This window comes from Microcaecilia unicolor, chromosome 5 (genome assembly GCF_901765095.1).
Source record: "Microcaecilia unicolor chromosome 5, aMicUni1.1, whole genome shotgun sequence".
Taxonomy (NCBI): domain Eukaryota; kingdom Metazoa; phylum Chordata; class Amphibia; order Gymnophiona; family Siphonopidae; genus Microcaecilia; species Microcaecilia unicolor.
In genome coordinates, this window is record NC_044035.1 from 320,504,961 (window position 1) to 320,532,767 (window position 27,807).

Below are 27,807 nucleotides of genomic sequence, written 5' to 3' on the forward strand. Positions count from 1 at the left end.
TTCCTCTTGCATACTAGTATTAAAGATATCTAAACCGATGTAAGATAAGTGTATTCCATCTGGTTGATAAAAGCCAGGGCAATCTTCCACCAGTACTTTGTTGGTGATAACTGCGCCATGCAGTGCTAACGTAAACTGAGACATCCACTTGTTCAATTTTCATCTTGTTCTGCCTACTGCTGTGTGCGACTTCTCACCCCCTCCATATGTGTTGTGATATGATGTGGGACCAGATCAGGTGAGTTGCCAGACACCACCTCCATATATCCATGGCCTCTCACTGGGTTTTGAGGTTTTACCGTTGCTTCGGAGGTGAATGATCATGGCCCACGGTGGTTGATGCTCACACAATTGTTCCCATATTGCCAGTAACAACTGATCCCACATCATACTGTGCAGGTTGAGCCAGGCCAATGAGACACCACAGGACAGCAGACTGAGGCCATCACTGGACAAACAGGTCAGGGCTCTCCTGTGTGCCCAGTGCACAAAGGAGTGTCTGAAAATCCAAACTAAATGTTCCCCTGTGTAAATGCTCATAACATGTAAATGTTTAACTTGACATAGGGAGAATAGTAAATTATTGTGATAGTTCCTGACTGACATATAGTTAGTACTTGTCTGAGGACCACCATCTGCCCACAGCCATCACTTGCTCCTGAGTCAGACCAATCTGTCTTGCTGTCGTGGCTTCCCCTATCCTAAATGAGTGGGTGCTAATTGATCTTATGGCTACATCTGTGGCTTCAAGCCCTAATTTTAGTACCTTGGTGAATTGGTAGCGGGTGAGAGGGTTATTATCCTCGTGTGCTAGTAGTCACGGGGTGTGCTTTGGTCGTATTTCCATGTAGTTTGTGAAATTCTGCACTGGGCGTGTGTCACCTTTTCTAGCTTGATAACGGTCCCCCGGCCTAACTGATCGGTCTTGGACTTTCGTATTGTAATGGTAAGAAGGTCTGTAGTCCTCCTGCAGTCTACTTCTTGTAGCCCCGAGGGTTCTATTTTGGTGATATTCTAGGTGGTAGCAACTTGTTAACCCGGAATGCGCCGAAATAGGCTAAGGAGAAGGCACATCAAAACAGAGTTGTCTTGAAGTGGTTGTAGGATACAGCTGCTAAGATATGGAGCAACCATACGAGGTTATCATTGTAATAGGATGCCTGTGGTCCACCGGCTAGATGCAGAAGTCAAAGAACTTCGTCAATGCAGCTTGATATCTTTTTGCTGTGACTTCTGCTAGCGATGCACATATTATGCTCCAAGTCTCTGGGGACTAATTCGCCATACTGCTTTGGGCACCTGTGTCGCTGCATTGTCTGCCATTGGTGCCAGCCGCTGGAATTCTGCAAACTTTTAATGTGAGATAGGGTGTCTGCGATGGTGTTATGTTTCCCTGGCACATGTTAAATTGTATGCTTAGTAATATAATCTGTCTAAGTAACGTGATTACTGGCTGTGTTCTGGATGATAGTTGATTAAGTACTTCCACCACTGCCATATTGTCGGTTCTAAAGATAAGTGTGCTTGTTGGCTAAAGATGGTGCCCATATTGTCAGGGCCGCCAAAATTGGAAACAGTTCCAGCAATGTTATGTCGCTGGTAACACCAGCGTCCATCCACGCTGTGGGCCATTGTTAGAGCACCATACATTGTTGAAATAAATACCAAAACCTATTCCACCTGATGTGTACATGAACAGCTGGATGTCAGTGTTGCTCACAATGGTACCCTACCAGAAGGCCTGTCTGTTGAATGATTCTAGGAAACAGTCCCATATAGCGAGGTCTTCTTTGAGTTGCCTTGTTAGTCGTATGAAGTGGTGCACCTTCTTGACCCATACAATGGCTAGTGCTAGGCATCTTGAGAGTATCCTGCCTATGGGAATAATGCTGGACGCAAAGTTAAGCGATCCCAGCAATTTTAAAATTATCTGAGGGAAGCTTTTTTGGCTATTTTGAAGACACAGCTTCAACAGCTTGTCTTGAGGAAGCCGAGAGAGCTGTTCTTCGTTGTCAATTTTGATGCCAATTTTTAGGTAAGTTTGGGCATCAGTCCGTTCTTGTTGTCATGGGCCAGGGGAGTTCTGAATTGATGGGTGATCCTCTGGAATACATCTAGTGCTGCTGCGCATTCAGCTTTTGTTCTACCAGTAATTAAAAAATCATCTAGATAATGAATAAGACAGGGGAAGCCTATGACCTCAACTATCCAGTAAAGGAATAAGTTGAACTGCTTGAAGTATCTACAGGATATCGAGCATCCCATGGGTAGGCAGTGGTCGTGAAAAAATTTGTCAGCCCAGCATGAAGCCCAACAGGCCGAAAGAATCGGGGTGAACTGGCATGAGGCAAAAGGCCGACTCGATGTCGGCCTTGGCCAATTTGGCATGCGTGCCTCTATTCTTAATAGCTCGGATGGCATCGTCTAGCGAGGAGTATTTGACAATGGAAACATCAGGATCAATGAAGTCATTCACTGAACAGCCTGTTTGGATAGGTTGTGTATTAGCCTGAATTTACCCAGTTCCTTCTTGGGAATGACACCCGACAGGGAGATAAGGAGATCTGGGAAAGGCTTAGTGTTAAAAAGGCCTGCTACCCTGCCCAATACTTTTTCCTCTTGTATCTTGTGCTTGGCAATGTGGAAGTGTGTGCGAACTGAGTTAGAATTAGGTGGACACTCTGGTTCTCTTCGTGTGGGACCATCATAAGGGATAGGGAAACTGTATATAAAACAATTCTCAACGAAAAGTGCATCTTGCTGCCTCGGGTACTTGTGCAACCAAGGCAACATGGCATCCAGTCTTTTTGGTGTATGTGCTAGGGGGAGGGTGTCTTTGCTTGTGCATTCCTGTCACGTTTTTGAAAGCCTTCCCGCAGAGGACCAGGAATGCTCGGGTTGGCGGCTGGATTTAGCCATAAAGGTTGCTTGTCTTTTTGCATTTTACACTGAGAGACAGGGTGTGCATTGCCACAGTGGAGGCATGTGTGGATTAATTTGCAGGGATTCCACGTACACTGAATGTTGTTAAATTGCCTGCAAATCCATTTGTTCGGAGGTTTGTTGGGTTTGTACCTTTGGGAGTTGGAGATTGGGACTCTGTCAGGGCTAAAAGGCTTGCTTCTTTACTTTCTGTATTGCCATATCATATCATTGCCATTCATATCAAAGAATCCTTCCCATTTTTCACTTTTGCATCATGGAGGAATTTAATAAATTCCTGTTAAAACACAAATATTTTTAATATTTTTAACATTTGTGTTCATACCAAGTGTTTACTGAAGTTCAGATAGCTTAAATGCAATACTAAGGGTTTTTTTATTTTTTTATCTCATCAAATAAGGGAACCCCAAATTATACGGAAGTAAGAACTATGTTTCAATACCTTAATACAATAACAAACTATGGGCCAGGTGAATATGAGGAAAAAATGCTTAGCATATCTGACTTTACTAAAACTATTTTTTGTGCATGTGCATAACGGCCTATAATTTAGAGCAGCATACACAACAAACAGAATAAAGGCAAAGCTCAAAATTGGGCAGCAAAGGTATTGATAACTTTTACTTTCCTGTGTAATTAAATACGTCGTCTTATCATGTCATGTGGTTAATTTTCAACATTCTGGCTGGATCTTGTGGTTGGTAGCAGTTGGATAGAACAGTGGGACTTTTCAGCTTCCATCAATTGATGAGAAATTTCAAAATATCGATAGAAAAACAGATTAATAACACAAGTATACCATAGTTGAAAATAATGCCAATATTTTTTAAAAATATGATTTAAGGTTTATAGACTATATTCTTCCTAATATTCAGTTCTGTGCACATGGAGAGTAGCTTTATAGCAGGTTAGTTAGATTAGGAGTCCAAATAGATACTTGTTTTTGAGGCTGTTTATAAAAACCAATATGTCCTGTGTGTGTTTACAGAATAGCATTACAATTAGCTGAATCCATGATTAAAATGCAGCCATATGTAACACCAGCTCAGGAGTTGGTGTAAATGTAGGTGGCTGAATTGTGGGTATGGGTGACTATTATATAACCTGTGTGTCTACTTTGTGACCCTGCCTGTGCTCACCTAAACTTCTCTCCCAAGCACACCTACTTTTGGGTAATGTGAAATTGTTCTGCCTTGTTACCATTAATATTTTTACACATGGGTAATTTTATTAGAGGTCTTTTATGAAAGTACAACAGGGCTTATACATGAAAAATCCTTTTTGAAATACAGCTGTTGATATCAAATTTCAAGTTATACAATTTTTTTTGCAGTATATATTTTTTCTTTTAAAGTACTCTAGAATTGACCTGCCTAGTCCTAGTGAATCACTTTGCGATATCAACTTGTGTTGCATGTATTATAAAAATGCATTTTCTTAATATTTCTTGGACTGAAATAAATCTGTTTTTCTTAGATGACATACTAGAGGGAAGGATATCTGAAATACAAACAAAAAGGTATTTATAATTAAGTTTAAATTAGATTTTCTATGAATCTACAATTTTATACTGCTTAAGGATTTTTGTTTTAGGAACAGTACTGTCTACTGTTAAAGCAGCAGCATATAAAATATTGCAGTGTATAAACAGTCTCTATTATATTACCTATTAAGATTCATTTGGAGAGCTGTATCTATTTTGTGTATGTTTCCATCAACCAGGGACCCATTTTGGGGACAAGGAAGGGGTGGAGGATGAGGTTCAAACAATAGAATAATAGTCTGAAAGTACAGTGGGGGAAATAAGTATTTGATCCCTTGCTGATTTTGTAAGTTTGCCCACTGACAAAGACATGAGCAGCCCATAATTGAAGGGTAGGTTATTGGTAACAGTGAGAGATAGCACATCACAAATTAAATCCGGAAAATCACATTGTGGAAAGTATATGAATTTATTTGCATTCTGCAGAGGGAAATAAGTATTTGATCCCCCACCAACCAGTAAGAGATCTGGCCCCTACAGACCAGGTAGATGCTCCAAATCAACTCGTTACCTGCATGACAGACAGCTGTCGGCAATGGTCACCTGTATGAAAGACACCTGTCCACAGACTCAGTGAATCAGTCAGACTCTAACCTCTACAAAATGGCCAAGAGCAAGGAGCTGTCTAAGGATGTCAGGGACAAGATCATACACCTGCACAAGGCTGGAATGGGCTACAAAACCATCAGTAAGACGCTGGGCGAGAAGGAGACAACTGTTGGTGCCATAGTAAGAAAATGGAAGAAGTACAAAATGACTGTCAATCGACAAAGATCTGGGGCTCCACGCAAAATCTCACCTCGTGGGGTATCCTTGATCATGAGGAAGGTTAGAAATCAGCCTACAACTACAAGGGGGGAACTTGTCAATGATCTCAAGGCAGCTGGGACCACTGTCACCACGAAAACCATTGGTAACACATTACGACATAACGGATTGCAATCCTGCAGTGCCCGCAAGGTCCCCCTGCTCCGGAAGGCACATGTGACGGCCCGTCTGAAGTTTGCCAGTGAACACCTGGATGATGCCGAGAGTGATTGGGAGAAGGTGCTGTGGTCAGATGAGACAAAAATTGAGCTCTTTGGCATGAACTCAACTCGCCGTGTTTGGAGGAAGAGAAATGCTGCCTATGACCCAAAGAACACCGTCCCCACTGTCAAGCATGGAGGTGGAAATGTTATGTTTTGGGGGTGTTTCTCTGCTAAGGGCACAGGACTACTTCACCGCATCAATGGGAGAATGGATGGGGCCATGTACCGTACAATTCTGAGTGACAACCTCCTTCCCTCCGCCAGGGCCTTAAAAATGGGTCGTGGCTGGGTCTTCCAGCACGACAATGACCCAAAACATACAGCCAAGGCAACAAAGGAGTGGCTCAGGAAGAAGCACATTAGGGTCATGGAGTGGCCTAGCCAGTCACCAGACCTTAATCCCATTGAAAACTTATGGAGGGAGCTGAAGCTGCGAGTTGCCAAGCGACAGCCCAGAACTCTTAATGATTTAGAGATGATCTGCAAAGAGGAGTGGACCAAAATTCCTCCTGACATGTGTGCAAACCTCATCATCAACTACAGAAGACGTCTGACCGCTGTGCTTGCCAACAAGGGTTTTGCCACCAAGTATTAGGTCTTGTTTGCCAGAGGGATTAAATACTTATTTCCCTCTGCAGAATGCAAATAAATTCATATACTTTCCACAATGTGATTTTCCGGATTTAATTTGTGATGTGCTATCTCTCACTGTTACCAATAACCTACCCTTCAATTATGGGCTGCTCATGTCTTTGTCAGTGGGCAAACTTACAAAATCAGCAAGGGATCAAATACTTATTTCCCCCACTGTATATGAAGTAAAACGTAATGAACAAAAGAGCAGGAAGACCAAGTAAGGAAACAGTGAAGCCCAGAAATGAGGAGACTGTTTTAAATCTAGTTAGGATACACTCTAGACCAGTGTTCCCTCAAAGGTGAGTGACGACTCATACAAATCAGGAATGCTGCTCACTTCAGAGGGATGCGGGAACAAAACATTTTACCGCCCTATGGGAACAGTAAAATGTTTTGTTCACAAAGTAAAGAAATCCTTTCCTCCCCTCCCCTTAGTCTCGCAGGATTCTGCAGCCGGCAGCGATTCACAGTAACAGACTATCTTTGTGACATTCCTCCAAATGTGTTCCGTCCTGTACTGCAACTTCCTGCAACTCCCTGGATTGGCCGCTGTCGTGGACAGGATGCTGGGCTCGATGGACTCTTGGTCTTTTCCCAGTATGGCATTACTTATGTACTTATGTTTAGCGTCAAAACAGGAAGTTGCAATATAGAAGGGGTGGGATGAGGCAGAAGGAAAGCCATGGAGAAGGCCTCTGACTGTGAATCGCTGCCAGCTGCAGGAACCCAAGGAGGTTGGGTAAAACAGGAGACTGGCTGCTGCATCCATATTGTTGTTATTTATTGCTGGTAGCATTTTTATTTAATATCACTTATATTTTTAAACATGCTGGCTTGTGCAACATACAAATGTACATGGAGGAAGTACACTAGATAATATAGCACCACTACAAACAAGAACCTCTCAAAGACATAACTCGATACCTTGGTTTAATGAAGAATTGAAAAAACTAAAAACACAAGTTAGGAGATACGAATGAGCATGGAATAAAAGAAAAGATGAACACACACTAAACACATGGAAACAAGCACAATGGAGATACAAATACGCAATACGACATACCAAAAGGTCTTTTTACAAAACTAAAATAGGGCCAGACTTCAAAGACACGCATAAACTTTTCCTACTAGTGAGCAAACTACTAGACACCACTCCAGTCACTTCAACTAGCTCAGACACCCCATCAGCAAATAACCTTGCTAAATATTTTAATGAGAAAATTAAGATACGAATCACATTATCACCTAATACCACCGACCATGAAAAATTCTTTGTCTGGACCCAATCCCCGAGGAATATCCGGCTGACAGAATTTGGACTAACTTGGCTATACTTACTGAAGAATCTGTCACCCAAGCGTTCTATAAGTTCGCTATGTCCCACTGCAAACTTGACTCATGCCCCAACAACCTAATAAGATCCGCCCCCTCAACGCTTCTTAACAGACCTCACGAAACACCTAAACGACATGCTACAACATGGACTCTTCCCTAATGACAAAGGAAATATATTACTTACACCAATACCTAAGGACATGAAGAAAAACGCAAATGATATACCAACTACCGCCCAGTAGCATCCATCCCTTTGGCAGTCAAACTTATGGAAAGTATGGTAACCAAGCAACTTACCGAATACTTAAACAAGTTTTCAATATTACATGAATCACAATCAGGATTTCGAGCCAACCACAGCACCGAAACTGTAATAATTACTCTCCTAACCAAATTTAAGCAAGCAATCGCAACTGGCAACAGTATACTTCTCTTACAATTCGACATGTCCAGCGTGTTCAACATGGTAAACCACAAAATACTACTAAATATCTTAGAATATTTCGGAATTGCAAGAAACGTACTAAACTGGATCAAAGGATTCCTAACTGCAAGAACATATCAAGTGATATCAAATTCGATTATATCACCACCATGGAGACCAGAATGTGGAGTACCCCAGGGATCTCCGCTCTCACCGACCCTTTTCAACCTAATGATGACACCTTAAGCCAAAACGCTTTCCAACCAAGGCCTCAATCCTTTTATATACGCAGATGATGTCACGATCTATATCCCGTTTAAACATGACCTAACAGAAATCACTAAAGAAATCAAACACAGCTTCCAAATTATAAACTCATGGGAGGATGCATTCCAATTGAAACTCAATGCAAATAAAACACAGTGTCCCATCCTCTCATCACTACATAACAATTATACCCACCATTATAAGTACCCCAAGCTTAACCCTTCCTGTTTCAAACAGTTTGAAAATTCTAGGAGTTACAATTGACCAAAATGCTTACACTAGAAAGCCATGCGAAAAACATAATGAAGAAAATGTTTCAATCAATGTGGAAACTCAAAAGAATAAAACCTTACTTCCCAAGGAAAATATTCTGCAGACTGGTACAATCAATGGTATTAAGTCAACTAGACTACTGCAATGCAATTTATGCCGGATGCAAAGAACAAATCATTAAGAAACTCCAAACTGCACGAAACACGGCAGCCAGACTCGTATTTGGAAAAACGAAATACGAAAACGCCAGTTCCCTAAGAGAAAAATTACATTGGCTTCCACTAAGAGAACGCATTGCGTTCAAGATCTGCACTCTGGTTCATAAGATCATACACGGTGAAGCTCCGGGGCATATGTCAGGCCTTATAGACTTACCAACCAGGAATTCTACTAGATTATCACGTACGTTCCTGAATCTCCACAACCCCAACTGTAAAGGACTAAAATATAAATCAACATATGTATCCAGTTTCTCTTATATAAGTACGCAAATATGGAATGAATTGCCAAAATCAATAAAAACACACGACATAAATAATTTCCGAAAATTACTGAAAACTAACCTATTCAATAAGGAATACCACAAAGATCCATCCTGAATACCAGTAACAAAATTTACACCAGAACTACACAAAACGTAACTCTTTATTCCTGATTGTTCAAGCTAATCTACTACAATTGAAGTTTTATCCAATTACCTTTTATTTCTTATTACGAAAATGAACTTTATTTATTTGACTACCTAATTCTACTCTGTCACCTCCATATTTTAACTATGTATTTCTCTTTTCTGGAATTGGTGATCACCATTACGGAACAATTGTAAGCCACATTGAGCCTGCAAATAGGTGGGAAAATGTGGGCTACAAATGCTATAAATATTATTATAAAAATGCACTTAATATTGTTTATTACTATTTACTACTTGTTGATATACAGCAGAAGTTAACCAAGTCGACTTCATGCTTTCTAATATAATGTTTTTGTATAAACATTTTGTATTGATGACTAAAGAGGAATAACATGATCAACCATGGATTGCACAATTGTACAGATAGTATAACTGTATAAAATAGTTTACATCTTGTCATCAAACGTTTTTGCATTATAATCTCCCCCCAACCTCCCTTTGGTATGCATTTAGTAATATAACAACAACACAGATAATTCCCCCCCCCCCCCTCAATACCATGTGTAATATAATTTTTTAACAGCATTTTCAGCAGGATATCAGTTTTGTGATCAGGATATCAGTTGTGTGATCACTCATTTAGATAGTCCGTTTGGATAATCATATATCTTTGTATATATTTTGGTGATAATCTATTCTTGGTACAAGCTATTTTTGTAATCTTGCTTGGCATTTGCCATAAATAACTATTATTTTCTATTAATAAATAATAATAAATTCTACTACTTACTACTACTTATCATTTCTAAAGCGCTACTAGACGTACGCAGCGCTGTACACTTGAACATGAAGAGACAGTCCCTACTCGACAGAGCTTACAATCTAATATTCCATCTGTGGCATTGTTCCTTTCATCGGTACAGCTAGCTAGCCAAAGGGCCAATTAGATACTGTCATATCCCTGAGAAAACGAGTCCAGAATTATTATCTAATATAATAATTTGCTCTTACAACGTTCCAATGTCTCTGGCTGCATTCATAACCATCTCCTGACGTCATTCCCCCACAGTAGAACCCTCCGTGCCCGACGTCATGAGATGCTACAATTCCAAGCCAGGAGGCGGGAACCGCGCGACCAAACAAAACAAGACAGGGCTGAGACGTGGGACTGCGGAACGCGTTAGCCACTACAGCACTCGCACTTCAGCCCACGATCGCGACTGACAGCTGAACTGCTTCAGGCTGCCTTTACTTTGGCTTCAATTTCAGCTGTTCCTCTGGTCCCGCCCTCATTTCCTGTTTCCGGAAGGGTGGGACCACAGGAACAGCTGAAACTGAAGCGAAACCAAAGGCACTCTGAAGCGGCGTCCATCCGTGCTCCCCTTCACTCTTGGCAGCGACGCCGCAGCAGAAGGTAAAAACTTTTACCAACAGGCAGCAATAACTAAGGGGAGGGCCTGCACCACACGTCCTGCTTGCAGTCTGAGGCCACAGAGACCAACAGTGGGTGCATGGGACGAGAGGGGGGGAGGGGGTCCTGAAACCAGAGAGGTGGGGGAGGGAGGGGGTCCTGAAGCCAGAGAGGTGGGAGAGGAAGGGGGTCCTGAGAGAGGGGGGAAGGGGGCACACACTCACTCTCTGTCTTTCATATACACTGTCTCTGACACACTCTCTCTGTCACACACACACATACAGAGTCTATCTCTCTGTCTCTCTCTGTCACACACACTCTTACACAAACATACACTCTGTGTCTCACACACACTCTCTCTGTCACACAAGCACACACACTGTCTCTCTCTATCTCAATAATTCTCTCTCACACACACACACTCCATCTCTCACATACACACACTCTCGCAAACATACACACTCCAAGGAAAACTTTGCTAGCGCCCGTTTCATTTGTGTCAGAAATGGGCCTTCTTTACTAGTCCTTGTAATATATTCCTACATGTCTTCCTGCAATATTTCACAGTCCGCACGTGTTTTAACAACCTGAAAGTTTTGTATCATCTGCAAATTTGATCACCTCACTCGTCATTCCGATTTCAATATCATTTTTAACTATGTTAAATAGCACCGGTCCCAGTACAGACCCCAGTGGCACTCCACTGTTCACCCTCCTCCATTGAGAAAAATGACCATTTAACCCTACCCTCTGTTTTCTGTCCAATAACCAATTCCTAATCCATACCAGAACCTTGCCTCCTATTCCATGACTCTAAATTTTTCTCAGGCATCTCTCATGAGGAACTTTATCAAAAGCTTTCTGAAAATCTAGATACACTACATCAACCGGCTCACCTTTATCCACATGTTTATTCACACCTTCAAAGAAATGAAGCAAATTGGTGAGGCTCTGTCCCATTAAACCATGTTTGTCTAAGTGTTCTGTAATTTTATTCTTTATAATAGTTTCTACTGTTCTGCCCAGAACAGACATCAGGCTTACCAGTCTATAATTTCCTGGATCACCCCTAAAACCCATTTTAAAAATCAGCATCACATTGGCCACCCTCCAATCTTCAGGTACTATGGATGATTTTAACAGCAGGTTACATATTACTAACAGCAGATCAGCAATTTCATGCTTGAGTTCTTTTAAGTACCCTTGGATGTATGCCATCCGGTCCAGGTAATTTACTACTCTTTAATTTGTCAATTTGGCTCAATACATCTTCCAAGTTCACTGAGATTTCTTTCAGTTCCTCCACATCATCACCCTTGAAAACTATTTCCGGTAGAGGGAGATCTCTTACATCTTCTTCCGTAAAGACAGAAGCAAAGAATTCATTCAGTTTCTCCGCTATGGCCTTGTCCTCCCTGATTGCCCCTTTTGCTCCTTCGTGATCTAATGGTGCCACAGATTCCCTCACAGGCTTTCTGCTTCTGCTGTACCTGAAAAAAAAATTTGTTACTGTGAGTTTTAGCCTCTCTGGAAAGTTTCTCTTCATATTCTCTTTTAGCCTTCTTTATTAATACTTTACATCTGACTTGCCAGTGCTTATGTTGCTTCTTATTTTCTTCATTTGGGTCCTTTTTCCATTCTTTGAAGGTCAATCTTTTGGCTGTAATGGCCTCTTTTATTTCACCTTTTAACCATCCTGGCTGGCATTTTCTCTTGTTTCCACCTTTGCAAATACGTGGAATGCATCTGGACTGGGCTTCCAAGATGGTATTTTTGAATAACATCCGCGCCTGATTTAGTGTCTTAACCTTTGCAGTCGATCCTTTTAGTTTCTTTTTAACCATTTCCTCATTTTATTTTAGTCACCCTTTCAAAAATTAAATGCAGCTACAGTAGATTTCCTTTGCGGGTTCATGCCAGATAGTAGCTCAAACTTGATAACGTTATGATCACTGTTTCACAGGGGACCCAACACCACCACCCCTCGCACTATAGCCTGCATACCACCGAGGACCAGATCCAAAATGGCTCCCCCTCTCATCAGTTCCTGGACCAGCTGCTCCAATAAACTGTCATTTATTATATCTAGAAATTTTATCTCCCCGGCACTTCCTGATGTAACATTTATCCAGTCAATATTGGGGTAATTGAAATCAACAGTAATAACAATGAAATTCTACTAAGATACAACCGAGTATTGGAGGTGTACAATCGCTAGTAAACATGAAATGTGGAGAAAAAAAGACTTCAGAAACCCTGGAGAATACTCCTTGTGTAAGAATCACCTTTCAATTTTCGAGTACTCCTGTTCTTCAATCATTAGTCTTCACACAAAAAACTCCACTCTTCTTATTCATGAAATACATGCACATACACCTTCCACAATACTCAAAGGTAAAGGCTTATACCTATTACATGCATTCGGTGAATCAAATGTTACTTAACTTGAATGTTCTTTAAGCTGTCAATCCAAACTGTCTTCAACAGCATACAGCATTCACAAAGCCCAACAGGAGACCCTGTTTCGCCACAATTAGGCTGTTTCAAGGGCCAGAACTTTAGTACAGACAGCTCTCTTCCATGTTCCTTACTTCACCGCATCAAACTGCCTCTCGTCGGCGTCCTCAACGCAAACTCCGCTTCCTTCCTATATATACGTCATATCCTTCATCCCAGACGCAATACGTCCCCAGCAACAACTTTATTGACAAGTGAACAACTCACAAAAAAGCTTTCCACTCAATTGATATGTTCAATCCCTTAGGGATTAAGGTCTGCAGCATGTATATCCATCTCTGTTCTCTCTGTCTTAACTTCTTCCTTATATCTCCTCTGCATTCTTGAGATACTAAGGACTTAGGATAACCTCTATCTTCTAATTTTTGTTGTAAATGAGATGTCTGTTGAAAATATCTCTCAGTAGTTGAACAGATTTTACGATATCGCAAAAATTGTGCAAAAGGAATATTCGTTTTGCAATGACTCGGGTGCATACTTTGAAAATGTAATGTGGTGTTCCTATCAGTAGGTTTAATGAACACAGACTGTGTTCATTAAACCTACTGATAGGAACACCACATTACATTTTCAAAGTATCTCGAGCAAGGAAACGGGCTTTTTTCAACCACAGAGAATGGCTGCTCAATCGTGACATAAATGCAGCGGAGCAACAAGAGGTGGTGACTTTTGTAACCAAATACAATACACATACTAATAGAATGGTGAGGATCATTAAAAAACATACGGCAATGTTGCATATTTATCCTTGTTTCCGTGATTTAAGGATTTTGTTTGCTTATCAAAGACAGAGCAATTTGAATGATTTGTTATGTGCTGCTGATACATGGAATCGTGAGAACAACAGGGCTGCCAGGATAGGACAGCATAAAGCATGTGGGCAGTGTTCGGTGTGTCATAATATGCTGGAAGTTGACAAGTTCACGGATGCACACACGGGCAAGTCTTTTCATTTAAAAACCTTGACGGATTGTCAATCAAAGAATGTGATCTATTTATTGAAATGTACTTGCAATTTATACTATGTGGGACAAACTTCTAAGATGTTAAAGACGAGGTTAATTGAACATAGACACTGTATACAAGCTAAGAAGACATATGAACCTTTGGTTTCTCATTGCCTTTTGAAACATCATGATTTTTGTGATTTGCAATGTGTAGTTCTGGAGCAAATTCAGATTTCAGAACGCAGAGGAGATATAAGGAAGAAGTTAAGACAGAGAGAACAGAGATGGATATACATGCTGCAGACCTTAATCCCTAAGGGATTGAACATATCAATTGAGTGGAAAGCTTTTTTGTGAGTTGTTCACTTGTCAATAAAGTTGTTGCTGGGGACGTATTGCGTCTGGGATGAAGGATATGACGTATATATAGGAAGGAAGCGGAGTTTGCGTTGAGGACGCCGACGAGAGGCAGTTTGATGCGGTGAAGTAAGGAACATGGAAGAGAGCTGTCTGTACTAAAGTTCTGGCCCTTGAAACAGCCTAATTGTGGCGAAACAGGGTCTCCTGTTGGGCTTTGTGAATGCTGTATGCTGTTGAAGACAGTTTGGATTGACAGCTTAAAGAACATTCAAGTTAAGTAACATTTGATTCACCGAATGCATGTAATAGGTATAAGCCTTTACCTTTGAGTATTGTGGAAGGTGTATGTGCATGTATTTCATGAATAAGAAGAGTGGAGTTTTTTGTGTGAAGACTAATGATTGAAGAACAGGAGTACTCGAAAATTGAAAGGTGATTCTTACACAAGGAGTATTCTCCAGGGTTTCTGAAGTCTTTTTTTTCTCCACATTTCATGTTTACTAGCGATTGTACACCTCCAATACTCGGTTGTATCTTAGTAGAATTTCATTGTTATTACTGTTGATTATATTCTACTATCCCTTTGGGGACAATCAGGGTAATTGAAATCACCCACTATTATAGTGTTGACCAGCTTTCATAATCTCTGTAAACATTTCTTTAGCCATCTGTTTGTTCTGGATCGGCGGACGGTAGTACAGCCCTACAAGAATAATCCTTCCCTTCATATGGAATTTCTATCCATAATGATTCCACGCTGCTATCTGTGTCATGTGGAATGTTTATTGTATTTGACTCAATTTCCTTTAACACATAGCTCAACCCCAACCCCCAAGTTTGATCCTGTCTATCACTGTGATACAATTTGTACCCTGTTAACACAGTGTCCCATTGATTGTCCTCTTTCCACCATGTCTCCAAGATGCCTATTATATCTACCTCATTATTTAGTGCTATATATTCTAACTCTCCCATCTTATTTTTTAGGCTTCTAGCATTTGTATACAGGCCCTTCAAATTGTGTTTTTTCCTTTGATCTACAAGCTGCTTCGAAGTTGAAGGGGATAATGTGCATCCTTTATCCTCCTCTCTCATTAAGCACACCTGGCTTACTTTGCATTGTTGAAACCTCTCTACTGGGATCCCCTAAATGTTCTGTTTCAATAGTATCCACCCCCCCCCCCCCCCATTCTAGTTTAAAAGCTGCTCTATCTCCTCTTTAAAAGTTAGTGCCACCAGCCTGGTTCTATCCTGGTTTAAGTGTAAAAATACAAATTTAAACATAATACGACATCTTGGGGGGGGGGGGGGGGGAAAGCACCAGATGAAAGACAAATAATATAACACGAACAAATTGCCATTAATGTTAGTGTTACAAACGTGATATGATCCTATGTGCCTTCAAAGATCAGTAAGTATTGCCAAAACATACAGTAGTTAAGACTGCAGGAAGCATTAAAAAAAATTTGTATTAATTAGAGGTGGAAGCTGGCTGATACTAAAAGAAGAATAAAGTGTACAATTCAGAGAGATTTTATTAAGAGACGTCATGTGACACCATGTACAGGGGAAGTCACTAGTCGGTTCTTCTCCTGCTACATTACCCAAATAATCCCTGATTTCACTTAGAATATGACCTTCTTCTACTGATAATTTCTTAAGTGCTTATATTAGACAAGGAGCGGGGGCCACCTTCATTTGTATCAGCCATAACATCGAAAGCTTTGCGAAAAGGAAAGAAGGTGTGCAGCTACCAGAGGACAAAATGGTGGCTCCCTTGAGTCCTGAGAGCCTGACGCCAAATTCTGCATGGGTCTCAGATGTGGTGGCAGAGGTGACTACACTTATGGAAACCTTGCTGGACCTTGCACCTTTAAAGAAAAAGCTGGGAAAAATTCCCTGGAAGAATTAATCAGGGAAGTAAGCCACTATCATCAACGCCTGGGAGACCTTGAGGACAGAGTGAAGGTGGTGGAAGATACCCACTCCCATATGTAAAAAGAAAAAAAGCTCAAGGCTTGCCAAGATAAATTGGAGGAGTTAGAAAACTGATCCCAGCAGAGTAACCTCAGGGTAGTTGGGCTCCCAGAATCTATTTTGGAGAGCAAGCTCCTGGGCTTCTTGAAGGGATGGTTCCCGACTGGGCCTACCTGATCAACTGGGGTTGTTTCGAGTAGAACAGGTGCACCGGTTGGAAGCTTGGCAACAGGAGACCTAAAGTGGTCATCCTGAAAGTGAAAGTATTGAATTACGCACATAAAGCTGCCATACTTCAAGCGATCCGAAATGAGAAATTTCTCATTTACAAAAACTGCAAACTCTGTTTCCAAGATTATTCCACCAGGGTGTCTAGGAAGCACTGAGCCTTCACACATTTCTGCTCCACTCTGCTGCAAAAATTTAATCTGTGCTGCTTTCCCCAGCCTGGCTTAAAGTACACCACAAGGAATGGAAGCAGCACATACCTTTGTGGATAGTTTATGTCTTCTCACACAACTGTTGAAATAGGGTCAGTCTGAGGTTTAACATTTTTTTCTAGCCAGGATTATTTCTTCAATGCGTGGAAGTTGTAGTTCTGGACATTTCAGTGATCGACTTGATGGTGGAAGAGTCCTTCATCTGATATTACATATTCTTGGACTCATCTATGTTTCTTTAAAGACTCACTGGAAGTGCATGATTTTGCTTCTTTTTTTATCTGCCCGATTACTGGGGCCTGAATTTTAAACACTGCTATTGATATTTTCCCGTGTTCGAGAGTATTGACTTCCAGACTATGGAACAGGCACCCCCATGTATTACAGCGACATGTCTGACAGACTGTTCTGATGGCCCAGATTTCAAAGCAGAGCATAATCTTCTATTGTTAATCCTTGTTGATCATTAACTTTGGATCTCTATGTTATTTTATACCATCTATACTATTATAACTTTTGAAGTCATCTTGATAACTTGTCATGACAGTTCCATATTGAAATTCTTTGTACTCATGTTTTGGTTCTTACAGGACTCATAATGGACTGGTGGTGATTTCCTGCTCCTCAAGATCATTATCAACCACCATGTGTTTGTATAAAATACAATGAAATACGTGAAAAAACACTTTCTGACATTAGTCCTCAGTCTGCCCCCCTTCAACCTCAATTAATGTCCTCTAGTTCTACCGCCTTCCCATCTCCGGAAAAGGTGCATTTGCGAATACCTTTCAAATATTTGAACGTCTGTATCATATCACCCCTGTTTCTCCTTTCCTCCAAGGTATACATGTTCAGGTCAGCAAGTCTCTCCTCATACGGTTTGAAATGCAAATCCCATACCATTTTTGTAGGTTTTCTTTGCACCGCTTCCAGTCTTTTTACATCTTTAGCAAGATACGGCCTCCAAAACTGAACACAATACTCCAAGTGGGGCCTCACCAACGACTTGTAGAGGAGCATCAACACCTCCTTTCTTCTGCAGGTTATGCCCCTCTCTACACAGCCTAGCATCCTTCTGGCCACGACTGTCGCCTTGTCGCATTGTTTCTTCACTTTCCTATCCTCCGACACCAACACCCCAAGGTGTCTCTCCTGAGTCGAGCTTACTAATCTCCCCTCCTATCCGGTATCTCTCTTTTGGGTTTCCGCACCCAAGTGCATCACTCTACACTTCTTAGTATTAAATTTTAACTAACCAAGTATCTTTAAGTACTCCAGATTTTATGTTTTTAAATATCCACATACATTTTATTATGACAAAATCATATCCCTACATACAACCCCTTGGATCTTGAACAGAACACTATCCCACATACATATCTTGCATCAAAGATTATTTGCATATATCATATCACCTTCAACACCAATTTTAACCTATATTGCTCCCTGGTCCCATTCAGACCCCCATACAGGTTTACATATAAGACATAGTCACTTATCTCAACACCCTCGTCCATATAGCAGCTCCAGTGTCAATCGAACTTGCATCATCACTCAAGCTTTAAGTCCCAATGCGCTGCTTGCAGCTTCCTCCTTTATTTTAAAAATGCTAGCAATTTTATCGCTCACATATTAACATGCGCCGCAGCACTCCGCAAACGGGATTCTTCTTTATTATAGAGAAATAATATTCCGCAAACGGGATTCTTCTTTATTATAGAGAAATATTATTCCTCGACGTTTTCTCAATTGTCCACAGTTGCAATCAAATCCTTCACTTACTGATGGCTAAAAACCCACCACCTGATAGCACCAATAAACGACTATAACTTCTTAATGATTTGGCACATTGAACACTCTTTATGTTGACACTTCAAATGTAGCAAGAAAGCTTCCATCCAGCCTATTAAAATCAGTTAGATCCACACACATTACTCAGTTCCTCTACGTGTGACCGCATTTCGTGGTACTTCTTCAGGAGGAACCACTTACCATATAATCTGTAATGACCCAACATATACCATAGTCATAGCCATCTCATCTTCATTAACAAATCAAAAAATATATCAACATTTCTCATAGTAATTCTTTAATACAAACAATGGCTGCTTACCAGTGGGACTGCCGTCCTGCCAGAGACCCAGACTTCTGCTTCTCAAGCTTCATGCCCATACACACCTCTTCCGGGATTAAATACCTGCCCTCTAATCATATCCACCTCCTTTTAAAAAAAGAGGCACTCTTACAACCAATCTACATCTAAATTAAGTCCCCTTGGAGCCACCGTACTCGAGAAAATGTACCTCTGCTCAATTGCCAAAAGTGTCTCACTAACATCCCCCCCTCTAGGGGCTGCCACCTACATCAGGACTACACATTTAAATTCTTCTATCAGATGATTTTGCGCCATCCAATGAGAAACTAAAGGTGCTTCTTTCCTTTGGTGCCTAAGATTACTGATGTGTTCTGCCAATCTTTGCTTCAACTGGCATAATACAAAGAGCAGGGGCACATAAAACAGTATACTACCCTATCACTATTACAGGTGGTCTTATATTTTAAATAGAACTTCTTAGAAGTACCCGGAATGGTCACCCAATTGGTGGTAAGAGAGTATTTACAATACACGCATCTCCCATACGGGGAATGCTGACCTACAGAAAAATCAGGCACTGGTCTTTTTAACAATTCCCCCAAATTCGCTTTTTGTTTATATGCTACCTTGGGATGCTTCCTGAATTATGGATGCACAGCAAGAACATGCTAGTACTTATGTATAATGTGTCCAACTTTCGGGGCTTGATAAGAATAAAGCAGCACACATGCCAGAACATTTTGTGTAATCTTTTGTTTAGGAAGAAATAACCAAGGTCTATGAGCATAAAGAGCCCTTTAATAAGCCTTTCTGAGCACCCCTAGCGGCAGTTACATTTTAACTGCCAGACCCCCCCAACCATTCTTCTAACATTCGGAGATCTCTTCTCATCATTTCTGCTCCCTCCAGGGTATCCACTCTATTGGCTATTTTCGTGTCATCCGCAAAAAGGCACAACTTTCCTTCCAACCCTTCAGCAATATCTCCCACAAATATATTAAACAGAGTACACCCCAGCACCGACCCCCGAGAAACCCCACTGCTCACCTTCCTTTCCTCCGAGCGGATTCCATTAACCACCGCCCTCTGCCACCTGTCGGTCTACCAGTTTCTTATCCAGTTAACCACTTTCGGTCCTAAGTTCAACCCTTTCAGCTTATTCACGAGTCTTCTGTGGGGGACCGTATCAAAGACTTTGCTGAAATCCAAGTAGATTACATCTAGCGCACGTCCCTCATCCAGTTCTTTGGTCACCCAGTCAAAAAAGTCAAAAATTCATTTGGCAGGATTTTCCTTTGGTAAAGCCATGTCACCTTGGATCCTGTAACCCGTCGGCTTCTAGAAAGTTAACTATCCTTTTTTTCAGCAGCGACTCTATTATTTGTCCTACCACCGATGTGAGACTTACTGGTCTGTAGTTTCCCACTTCTTCCGTCTCCACTTTTGTGAAGAGGGACCACATCCGCTCGTCTCCAATCTCACAGAACCTCTCCCGTCTCTAAAGATCAATTAATCTTTAAGAGGTCCCGCCAGGACCTCTCTTGAGCTCCTTCAGTATCTTGGGATGTATCCCATTCGGCCCCGTAGCTTTGTCCACTTTCAGATTCTCCAGCTGTTTATAAACTCTTTCTTCCATAAATGGAGCAATATCCACTCCATTCCCAGACGTTCCCTCGGCAGACAGCCCTTCCCCAGGATTTTCCTCCATGAACACCGAAGAGAAATAATTGTTTAGCAGGTTCGCTTTATCTTCATCACTCTCCACATAGTCATTCTCATTATCTTTCAGTCTCGCAATTCCATTCCTATCTCTTCTAATTTCTCCAATATATCTGAAAAAGGTCTTGTCACCTCTCTTTACATCTTTAGCCATTTTTTTTTTTCGCTAACAGAATTTCCCTCTTCGCTTCTTTGAGTTTAATCAGATAATCTTTTCCGTAATGCTCTCTTTGCATTCTTTTGTATTTTTTGAACAAAGCCTCTTTTGCTCTTATTTTTTCAGTTACTTGTTTGGAGAATCATATAGGCTTCCTGCTTCTCTTGTTTTTGTTTACTTTCCTCACAAAAAGATCAGTCGCCTTATTTATAGTAGCCTTTAGCTTGGACCACTGTTTTTCCACTTCTCCTTCGCCTTCCCACGCCAACAGCTCCTTCTTCAGGTATTCCCCCATTTTATCAAAATCAGTGAAATCCAATACTTTGAGTTTTGTGCGTCGGCAATCCACCTTCTTCCTTATATCAAACCATACGGTGTGATGATCACTATTACATAGGTGGGCACCCACCCGGATATCAGAAACACTAACTCCATTAGTGAGCACTAGATCCAGCATTGACCCTTCCCTCGTGGGTTCCATCACCATTTGTCTGAGCAAGGCACTTTGACAGGCATCCACAATTTCCCTACTTCTTTCCGATTCCACAGACGGGATGTTCCAATCCACGTCAGACAAACTGAAATCTCCCAAGAGTAGCACCTCCCCTTTCATACCAATCTTTTGAATATCTTCTATCAGATCCTTGTCTAACGTCTCCATTTGCGCAGGAGGTCTGTAGATAACCCCTGTGTGGATACAGGTTCCGTCTTCTCTTTCCAGGACAATCCATAAAGCTTCTTCTTTTCCCCAGGTTCCCCACATTTCAGCCGCTCTGATATTCTCTCTCACATACAGAGCCACTCCTCCTCCTCTTCGGCCCTCTCTATTCTTCCTAAAACGATTATAGCCCAGTACGGACACATCCCATTCATAGGAATCGTTGAACCACGTCTCCATAATAGCAACAATATCCAAGTTTTCTTCAAACATCAAGGCTTGCAAGTCTTGAACCTTTTTACTTAGACTACGAGCATTTGTGCACATAGCTTTCCATGTGCTTAGTGAGTTTGGGTGGTTTTTTTATATTTACATGACCTTTCCCTCTGCCATCATGTTTATTCTGGTGGTGACTTTCCAAAATCCCGTTTCCTTTTGTCACCCCCACCCTCTAGTTTAAATGTCTAGAAACATACTGTCTGAATTTCTCCCCAAGGATCGTTTTTCCCATCACAGAAAGATGTAGCCCATCATTACAGTACAGCCTGTTATTTTTCCACATATTACCCCATTCTCTTATGTATCTAAACCTTCATCTTTACACCAAGACTCAAGCCACTTATTGAATTCCTCTGTTTTGCGTAGTCTTTCCTTTCCCTTCCCCAACGTAGGAATTACTTCAGAAAAAGCCACAGTCTGAACCAAAGATTTCAGTCCCTCCCCAAGCTTCTGGAATGCTCTCTGTGCTGTAAACTTGCTATTGTTGGCCAGGTCATTTGTCCCTGGGTGAATTACAACATCAGCGTTTGAAGCCTTGCTCTCTTCTCGGATCACTTTCAGTATTTGGTTTGTACATCTTGTAGCTGAAGATCCTGGAAGACATTTCACTACGTTGGAACCCCTGAACTGTGTTCCTAAATTAATGCCTCTGATAATGGAGTCTCCGAGCAGTAATAATTTTCTGCTTTTCATAATTCTGTCAGTTGGGGGATGTTTCTATGTTTGTGCTACTTTCATTGCCTCTGGTTCTACCACAGTACTTCTTTTTTCGCCATCATAATGATGCAACACTGCAAAAGAATTTGACAACGGCAAAGCTTGGAAGGGCGAGTGTTTCTGTGTCACAGATCTTAGTCTACCAGAGCCTACTGTGACCCATCCATTCCTCTGATGTTTCATTCTTTGAGGCAGTGGTGGTGGTAAATTAGCTGGGAAATGAGTAGTCCTGGATGCTTCTTTAATTGTAGTTAATTCCTTCTTGAGTTGTTGCTCTCTTCTTTCAAGACTGAAAGAATTCAACAAGATTCGTTTGGCAGGATTTTCCTTTGGTAAAGCCATGTTGCCTTGGGTCCTGTAATCCATTGGTTTCTAGAAAGTTAACTATCCTTTCTTTCAGCAGCGACTCCATTATTTTTCCAACCACCGATGTGAGACTTACCGGTCTGTAGTTTCCCACTTCTTTCCTGTCTCCACTTTTGTAAAGAGGGACCACATCTGCTTGTTTCCAATCCTGAGGAACCTCTCCCGTCTCTAAAGATCTATTAAATAAATCTTTAAGAGGTCCCGCTAGGACCTCTCTGAGCTCCTCCAGTATCCTGGGATGTATCTCATCCTGCCCAATAGCCTTGTCCACTTTCAGATTCTCCAGCTGTTTATAAACTCTTTCTTCCGTAAATGGCGCAGTATCCACTCCATTCCCAGATGTTCCCTCGGCAGCCGACCACGGTCCTTCACTATGATTTTCCTCCATGAACACCGAAGAGAAATGTTCAGCACGTTCGCTTTATCTTCATCCCTCTCCACATAGCCATTCTCATCATCTTTCAGTCTTGCAATTCCATTCCTATCTTTTCTCCTTTCTTCAATATATCAGAGAAAGGTCTCGTCACCTCTCTTTACGTCTTTAGCCATTTTTTCTTCCACTCGCATTTTCGCTAGTTGAATTTCCCTCTTCTTATGAGCACATTTCTCAGAATGGCACCCAGTATTCATATACGCACTTCTGTATTGCAATTTCTCTTTTTTTAAGTGTTTCAGCCTTGATGGCCTGCATCAGGGGTCTAGGAATTTATCATGTCATATGTATTTCCAGATTGATCATCAAAAAAAAAAAGTCTTCACTGTATTTTCTCCAGAAAATACACACCTGGTCACAAAGTGCTGCCCAACCGCAGTATATGTATTGGACCTCCTTTATTGTTTCTGAAGATTGTTGTAATAAAGAAGTTTTTGGACATCATCTGAAAGAGGTTCTTTTTTGTTTCTCTACTATTTTATGCCTGGTGTTCCCCATCCGTGGAGTTTTTTCCTTCTGTTTGTGACTAACCTACGTATTCACCACCCTTTCCATGAAAGAATCTTTTCTTAGGTTCCGCCTAAGCCTATTTCCTCTTAACTTCATTGTATGGCCCCCCCTTATACCTGAGTTTTCCTTCATTTGAAAAAGGCTCACCTCCTGAACATTAACACTACTGAGATATTAAATGTCTATATCATATCCCCTCTCTCCCACCTCTCTTCCATAAAAACATATAAGTACATAAATATTGCCACACTGGGACAGACCAAAGGTCCATCAAGCCCAGCATTCCATTTCCAACAGTGGCCAATCTAGTTCAGAAATACCTGGCAAGATCCTGAAAAAGTTCAATACATTTTATGCTGCTTATCCCAGAAATAAGCAGGCATTTTCCCCAAGTCAATTTAATAATGGTCTATGGACTTTTCCTTTAGGAAGCTGTCCAGACCTTTTTAAACCCTGCTAAGCTAACCGCCTTTACCACATTCTCTGGCAACAAATTGCAAAGTTTAATTACACGTGAAGAAAAATTTTCTCCAATTCGTTTTAAATTTACTACCTTGTACCTTCATCACATGCTCCTTAGTCCTAGTCTTTTTGGAAAGAGCAAACAAACGATTTACGTCTACCTATTCCACTCCACTCATTATTTTATAGACATCTATCATCTCTCCTCAGCCATCTTTTCTCCAAGCTGAAGAGCCCTAGACGCTTCATCCTGTCCTCACATGGAAGTCGTCCCATCCCCTTTATCATTTTTGTCGCCCTTCTCTGTACCTTTTCTAATTCCACTATATCTTTTTTGAGATGCAGTGATCAGAATTGAACACAATATTCGAGGTGCAGTCACACCATGGACCGATACAAAGGCATTATAACGTCCTCACTTTTGTTTTCCATTCCTTTCCTAATAATATCTAACATTCTATTTGCTTTCTTAGCTGCTGCAGCAGCACACTGCGCAGCGGATTTCAACGTATCATCAACAACTCTGCCGAGATCCCTTTCTTGGTCGGTGACTCCTAATGTGGAACCCTGCATTACATAGCTATAGTTCGGGTTCCTCTATCCTACAAGCATCACTTTGCACTTGCTCACATTAAATGACATCTGCCATTTAGATGCCCAGTCTCCCAGTTTCGTGAGGTCCTCTTGTGAATAATAGAATTCAGTAACATCCAAAACTTATTAACACTACCCTTTAGCTTCCCATTGTCCCCTTCCAATTATTTCTATGTTGATGTCCCATTGTCATATTCCTAATTTGATATTTGAATGTCTCGTATAACTTTGCACAATGTAATCCATAACCAAATTGTAACAAATGTATTTCTATTATTCATATCCTATTGTAAGCCACACTGAGCCCGCAAAAAGGTGGGAAAATGTGGGATACAAATGCAATAAATAAATAAATCTGATAACAGTTTCCCTGCTAATTACAAAGCCTCTCTTCATGACCATGAATTTGGATGGACAATATTACGCCAGTTGTGATTGGTCCATGGGTATCATCTGACCCAGTTGAATGCCAACGTTGACTGAAGAGAAGGAGAAGACAAGAAGACTTGCTGGAGGATAGGAGACTCAGAAAGAGAGCAAGAGACTGATTTCCTACACCAGTAAATTGCGTACCTTGTAAGAAACTGGCACGGTTAACACAGCTACAATACACGGCCTCACCGAAAGACTGTGCCATCTGTATGCAGAATACCGACTTTCGACTTTATTTCTGGACTGAGAGACTCGCCGGGGGCTTCAGCTTGAGTCTCAGAGGAGAAATCCATTTCTTTACCATTGGAAGTCTGCCAGACGGCAAGGTGAGGTAACTGGATATACTACCTATAGTCAGGGTTCAGTTAGTCCACAGTTTTATCTATGATAGTTTGGTTGTCAGGATTGGTGGTAGTGAATCATTAGCTGCTAAGTGTTTTGCACACGTCAGGTTCGTGGTGTATGTTTTCACATTTGGGTAATAACTGAGAAAATAGACAAAGACATATGGTATACATAGTTCCGTGGATAAGTGTATGATAGACTGGATTGCGGGATGAGGGATCAAGTGGATGTATATTGCATTGATGAACAGTGAGTATGGATTTTATGTGAGTTGGCTCTTTCCGTAAGTTTGTTCAAACAGGTGAGTCTTTAGTAGTTTACGGAAGGAAGCTTGATCGTCAATCATTCTTAGGTTGCGCGGTAGTGTATTCCAAGCCTGCGTGCTCTTGTAGGAGAAGGTTGACGCGTGCATCGTCTTATATTTCAGGCCCTTGCAAGTGGGGAAGTGGAGGTTTAGGTGTGTTCGGGATGATCTTTTAGCGTTTCTGGGTGGTAGGTCTATTAGATCAGACATGTACGCTGGGGCTTCGCCGTAGATGATCTTATGGACTAGTGTACAAACTTTAAAAGTAACGCGTTCCTTAAGTGGAAGCCAATGTAATTTCTCTCGTAGTGGTTTTACCCTTTCATATCTTGGTTTTCCGAAGATGAGCCTGGCTGCTGTGTTTTGGGCTGTTTGAAGTTTCCTCAGTATTTGCTCTTTGCAGCCCGCGTATAGTGAGTTGCAGTAGTCCAGGTGGCTGAGGACGAGGGATTGCACTAGGCTGCGGAAGACGTATCTTGGGAAGAATGGTCTTATCCTTTTCAATTTCCACATGCAGTAGAACATCTTCTTGGTTGTGTTGTTTGCGTGGGTTTCGAGTGTTAAGTGGCGGTCGATAGTGACTCCAAGGATTTTTAGCGTTTCTGAGACTGGGAGGTTTAGGGTTGGTGTGTTTATTGTGTTGAGTTCATTTGTGTTGTATTGGGAGGTGAGTATCAGGCATTTGGTTTTTTCTGCGTTTAATTTCAGGCGGAATGCATCTGCCCATGTGTTCATGATGTGTAGACTTTGATTGATTTCGTTGGAGATTTCTTTGGTATCTTGTTTGAATGGGATGTATATTGTCACATCATCGGCGTATATATATGGGTTGAGGTTGTGGTTTGATAGGAGTTTTGCAAAAGGGATCATCATTAGGTTGAATATAGTTGGTGAGAGAGGTGATCCTTGTGGGACTCCACATTCAGGTGTCCATGCTTTGGACGTGGTTGAATTTGATGTGACTTGATACGAACGCATGGTTAGGAACCCCTTGAACCAGTTCAGGACATTTCCTCCTATGCCAAAGTATTCAAGTATGTGTAGTAGGATTCCATGATCAACCATGTCGAAGGCGCTTGACATGTCGAATTGTAGGAGGAGTATATTGTTGCCAGTTGCAATTATTTGTTTGAATTTGGTCATGAGGGTGACTAATACTGTTTCTGTGCTGTGATTCGAACGGAATCCTGATTGGGCATCATGGAGTATTGAATGTTTGTCTAGATAGTTTGTGAGTTGTTTAGTTACCATACCTTCAGTTATCTTGGTTATTAGTGGTATGGATGCTATTGGCCTGTAGTTGGTTATTTCGCTCGTGTTTTTCTTTGTATCTTTAGGAATTGGGGTGAGTAAGATTTTTCCTTTTTCTTTTGGGAAGAGTCCATTTTGTAGCATGTGGTTTATATGGTTTGTTAGGTCTATTATGAATTGTTGAGGAGCAGATTTCATGAGGCTATTTGGGCATATGTCTAGTTTGCAGTTGGATTTGGCATATCTTTTGAGAGTTATCGAGATGAGGTCTTCTGACAGTACTTCAAATTCGGTCCAGGTTCTGTCTGCTGGGTGTGTTCCTTCTTCTGGATCTAGACAGTCTAGAAGAGTGGTGTATTCTGTAGGGCTGGCGGGTATTTTGTGTCGTAGTAGTATAATTTTCTCCTTGAAGTATGTCGCAAGGTTGTCAACACTTGGTGTATCTTTGCCGTTGGTTGTAACTGGTGTGGTGTCTAACAGTTTGTTCACGAGGTTGAAGAGTTTATGTGTGTCTTTGTAGTTTGGTCCTATTAATGTTTTGTAGTGTAGTCTTTTTGTCTGTTTTATGGTATATTTGTATTTTCTCCGAAGTAGTTTCCAGTCGTTTCGTGTTTGTTCGTCTCTTTTTTTTGTTCCAAGCTCGTTCTAGTCTCCTGACTTGTGTTTTTAGTTTTTTCAGCTCTTCGGTGAACCATGGATTTGCATTTTTCCTGTGTGATGTTCTAGTTTGGACTGGGGCAATTTTGTCTA

General features: G+C 41.2%; 1 protein-coding gene across 1 annotated transcript in view; it reads left to right on the plus strand.

Annotated features, from left to right (window-relative positions):
- The window catches only part of TDRD12 (tudor domain containing 12), a 309,334-nt gene that overhangs the window by 109,338 nt on the left and 172,189 nt on the right, over positions 1–27,807 (plus strand). Inside the window, exon 9 of the mRNA XM_030204408.1 lies at positions 4,420–4,462. Coding sequence (XP_030060268.1) covers positions 4,420–4,462 — 43 coding nt within the window. The remainder of the gene's footprint in view (positions 1–4,419; positions 4,463–27,807) is intronic.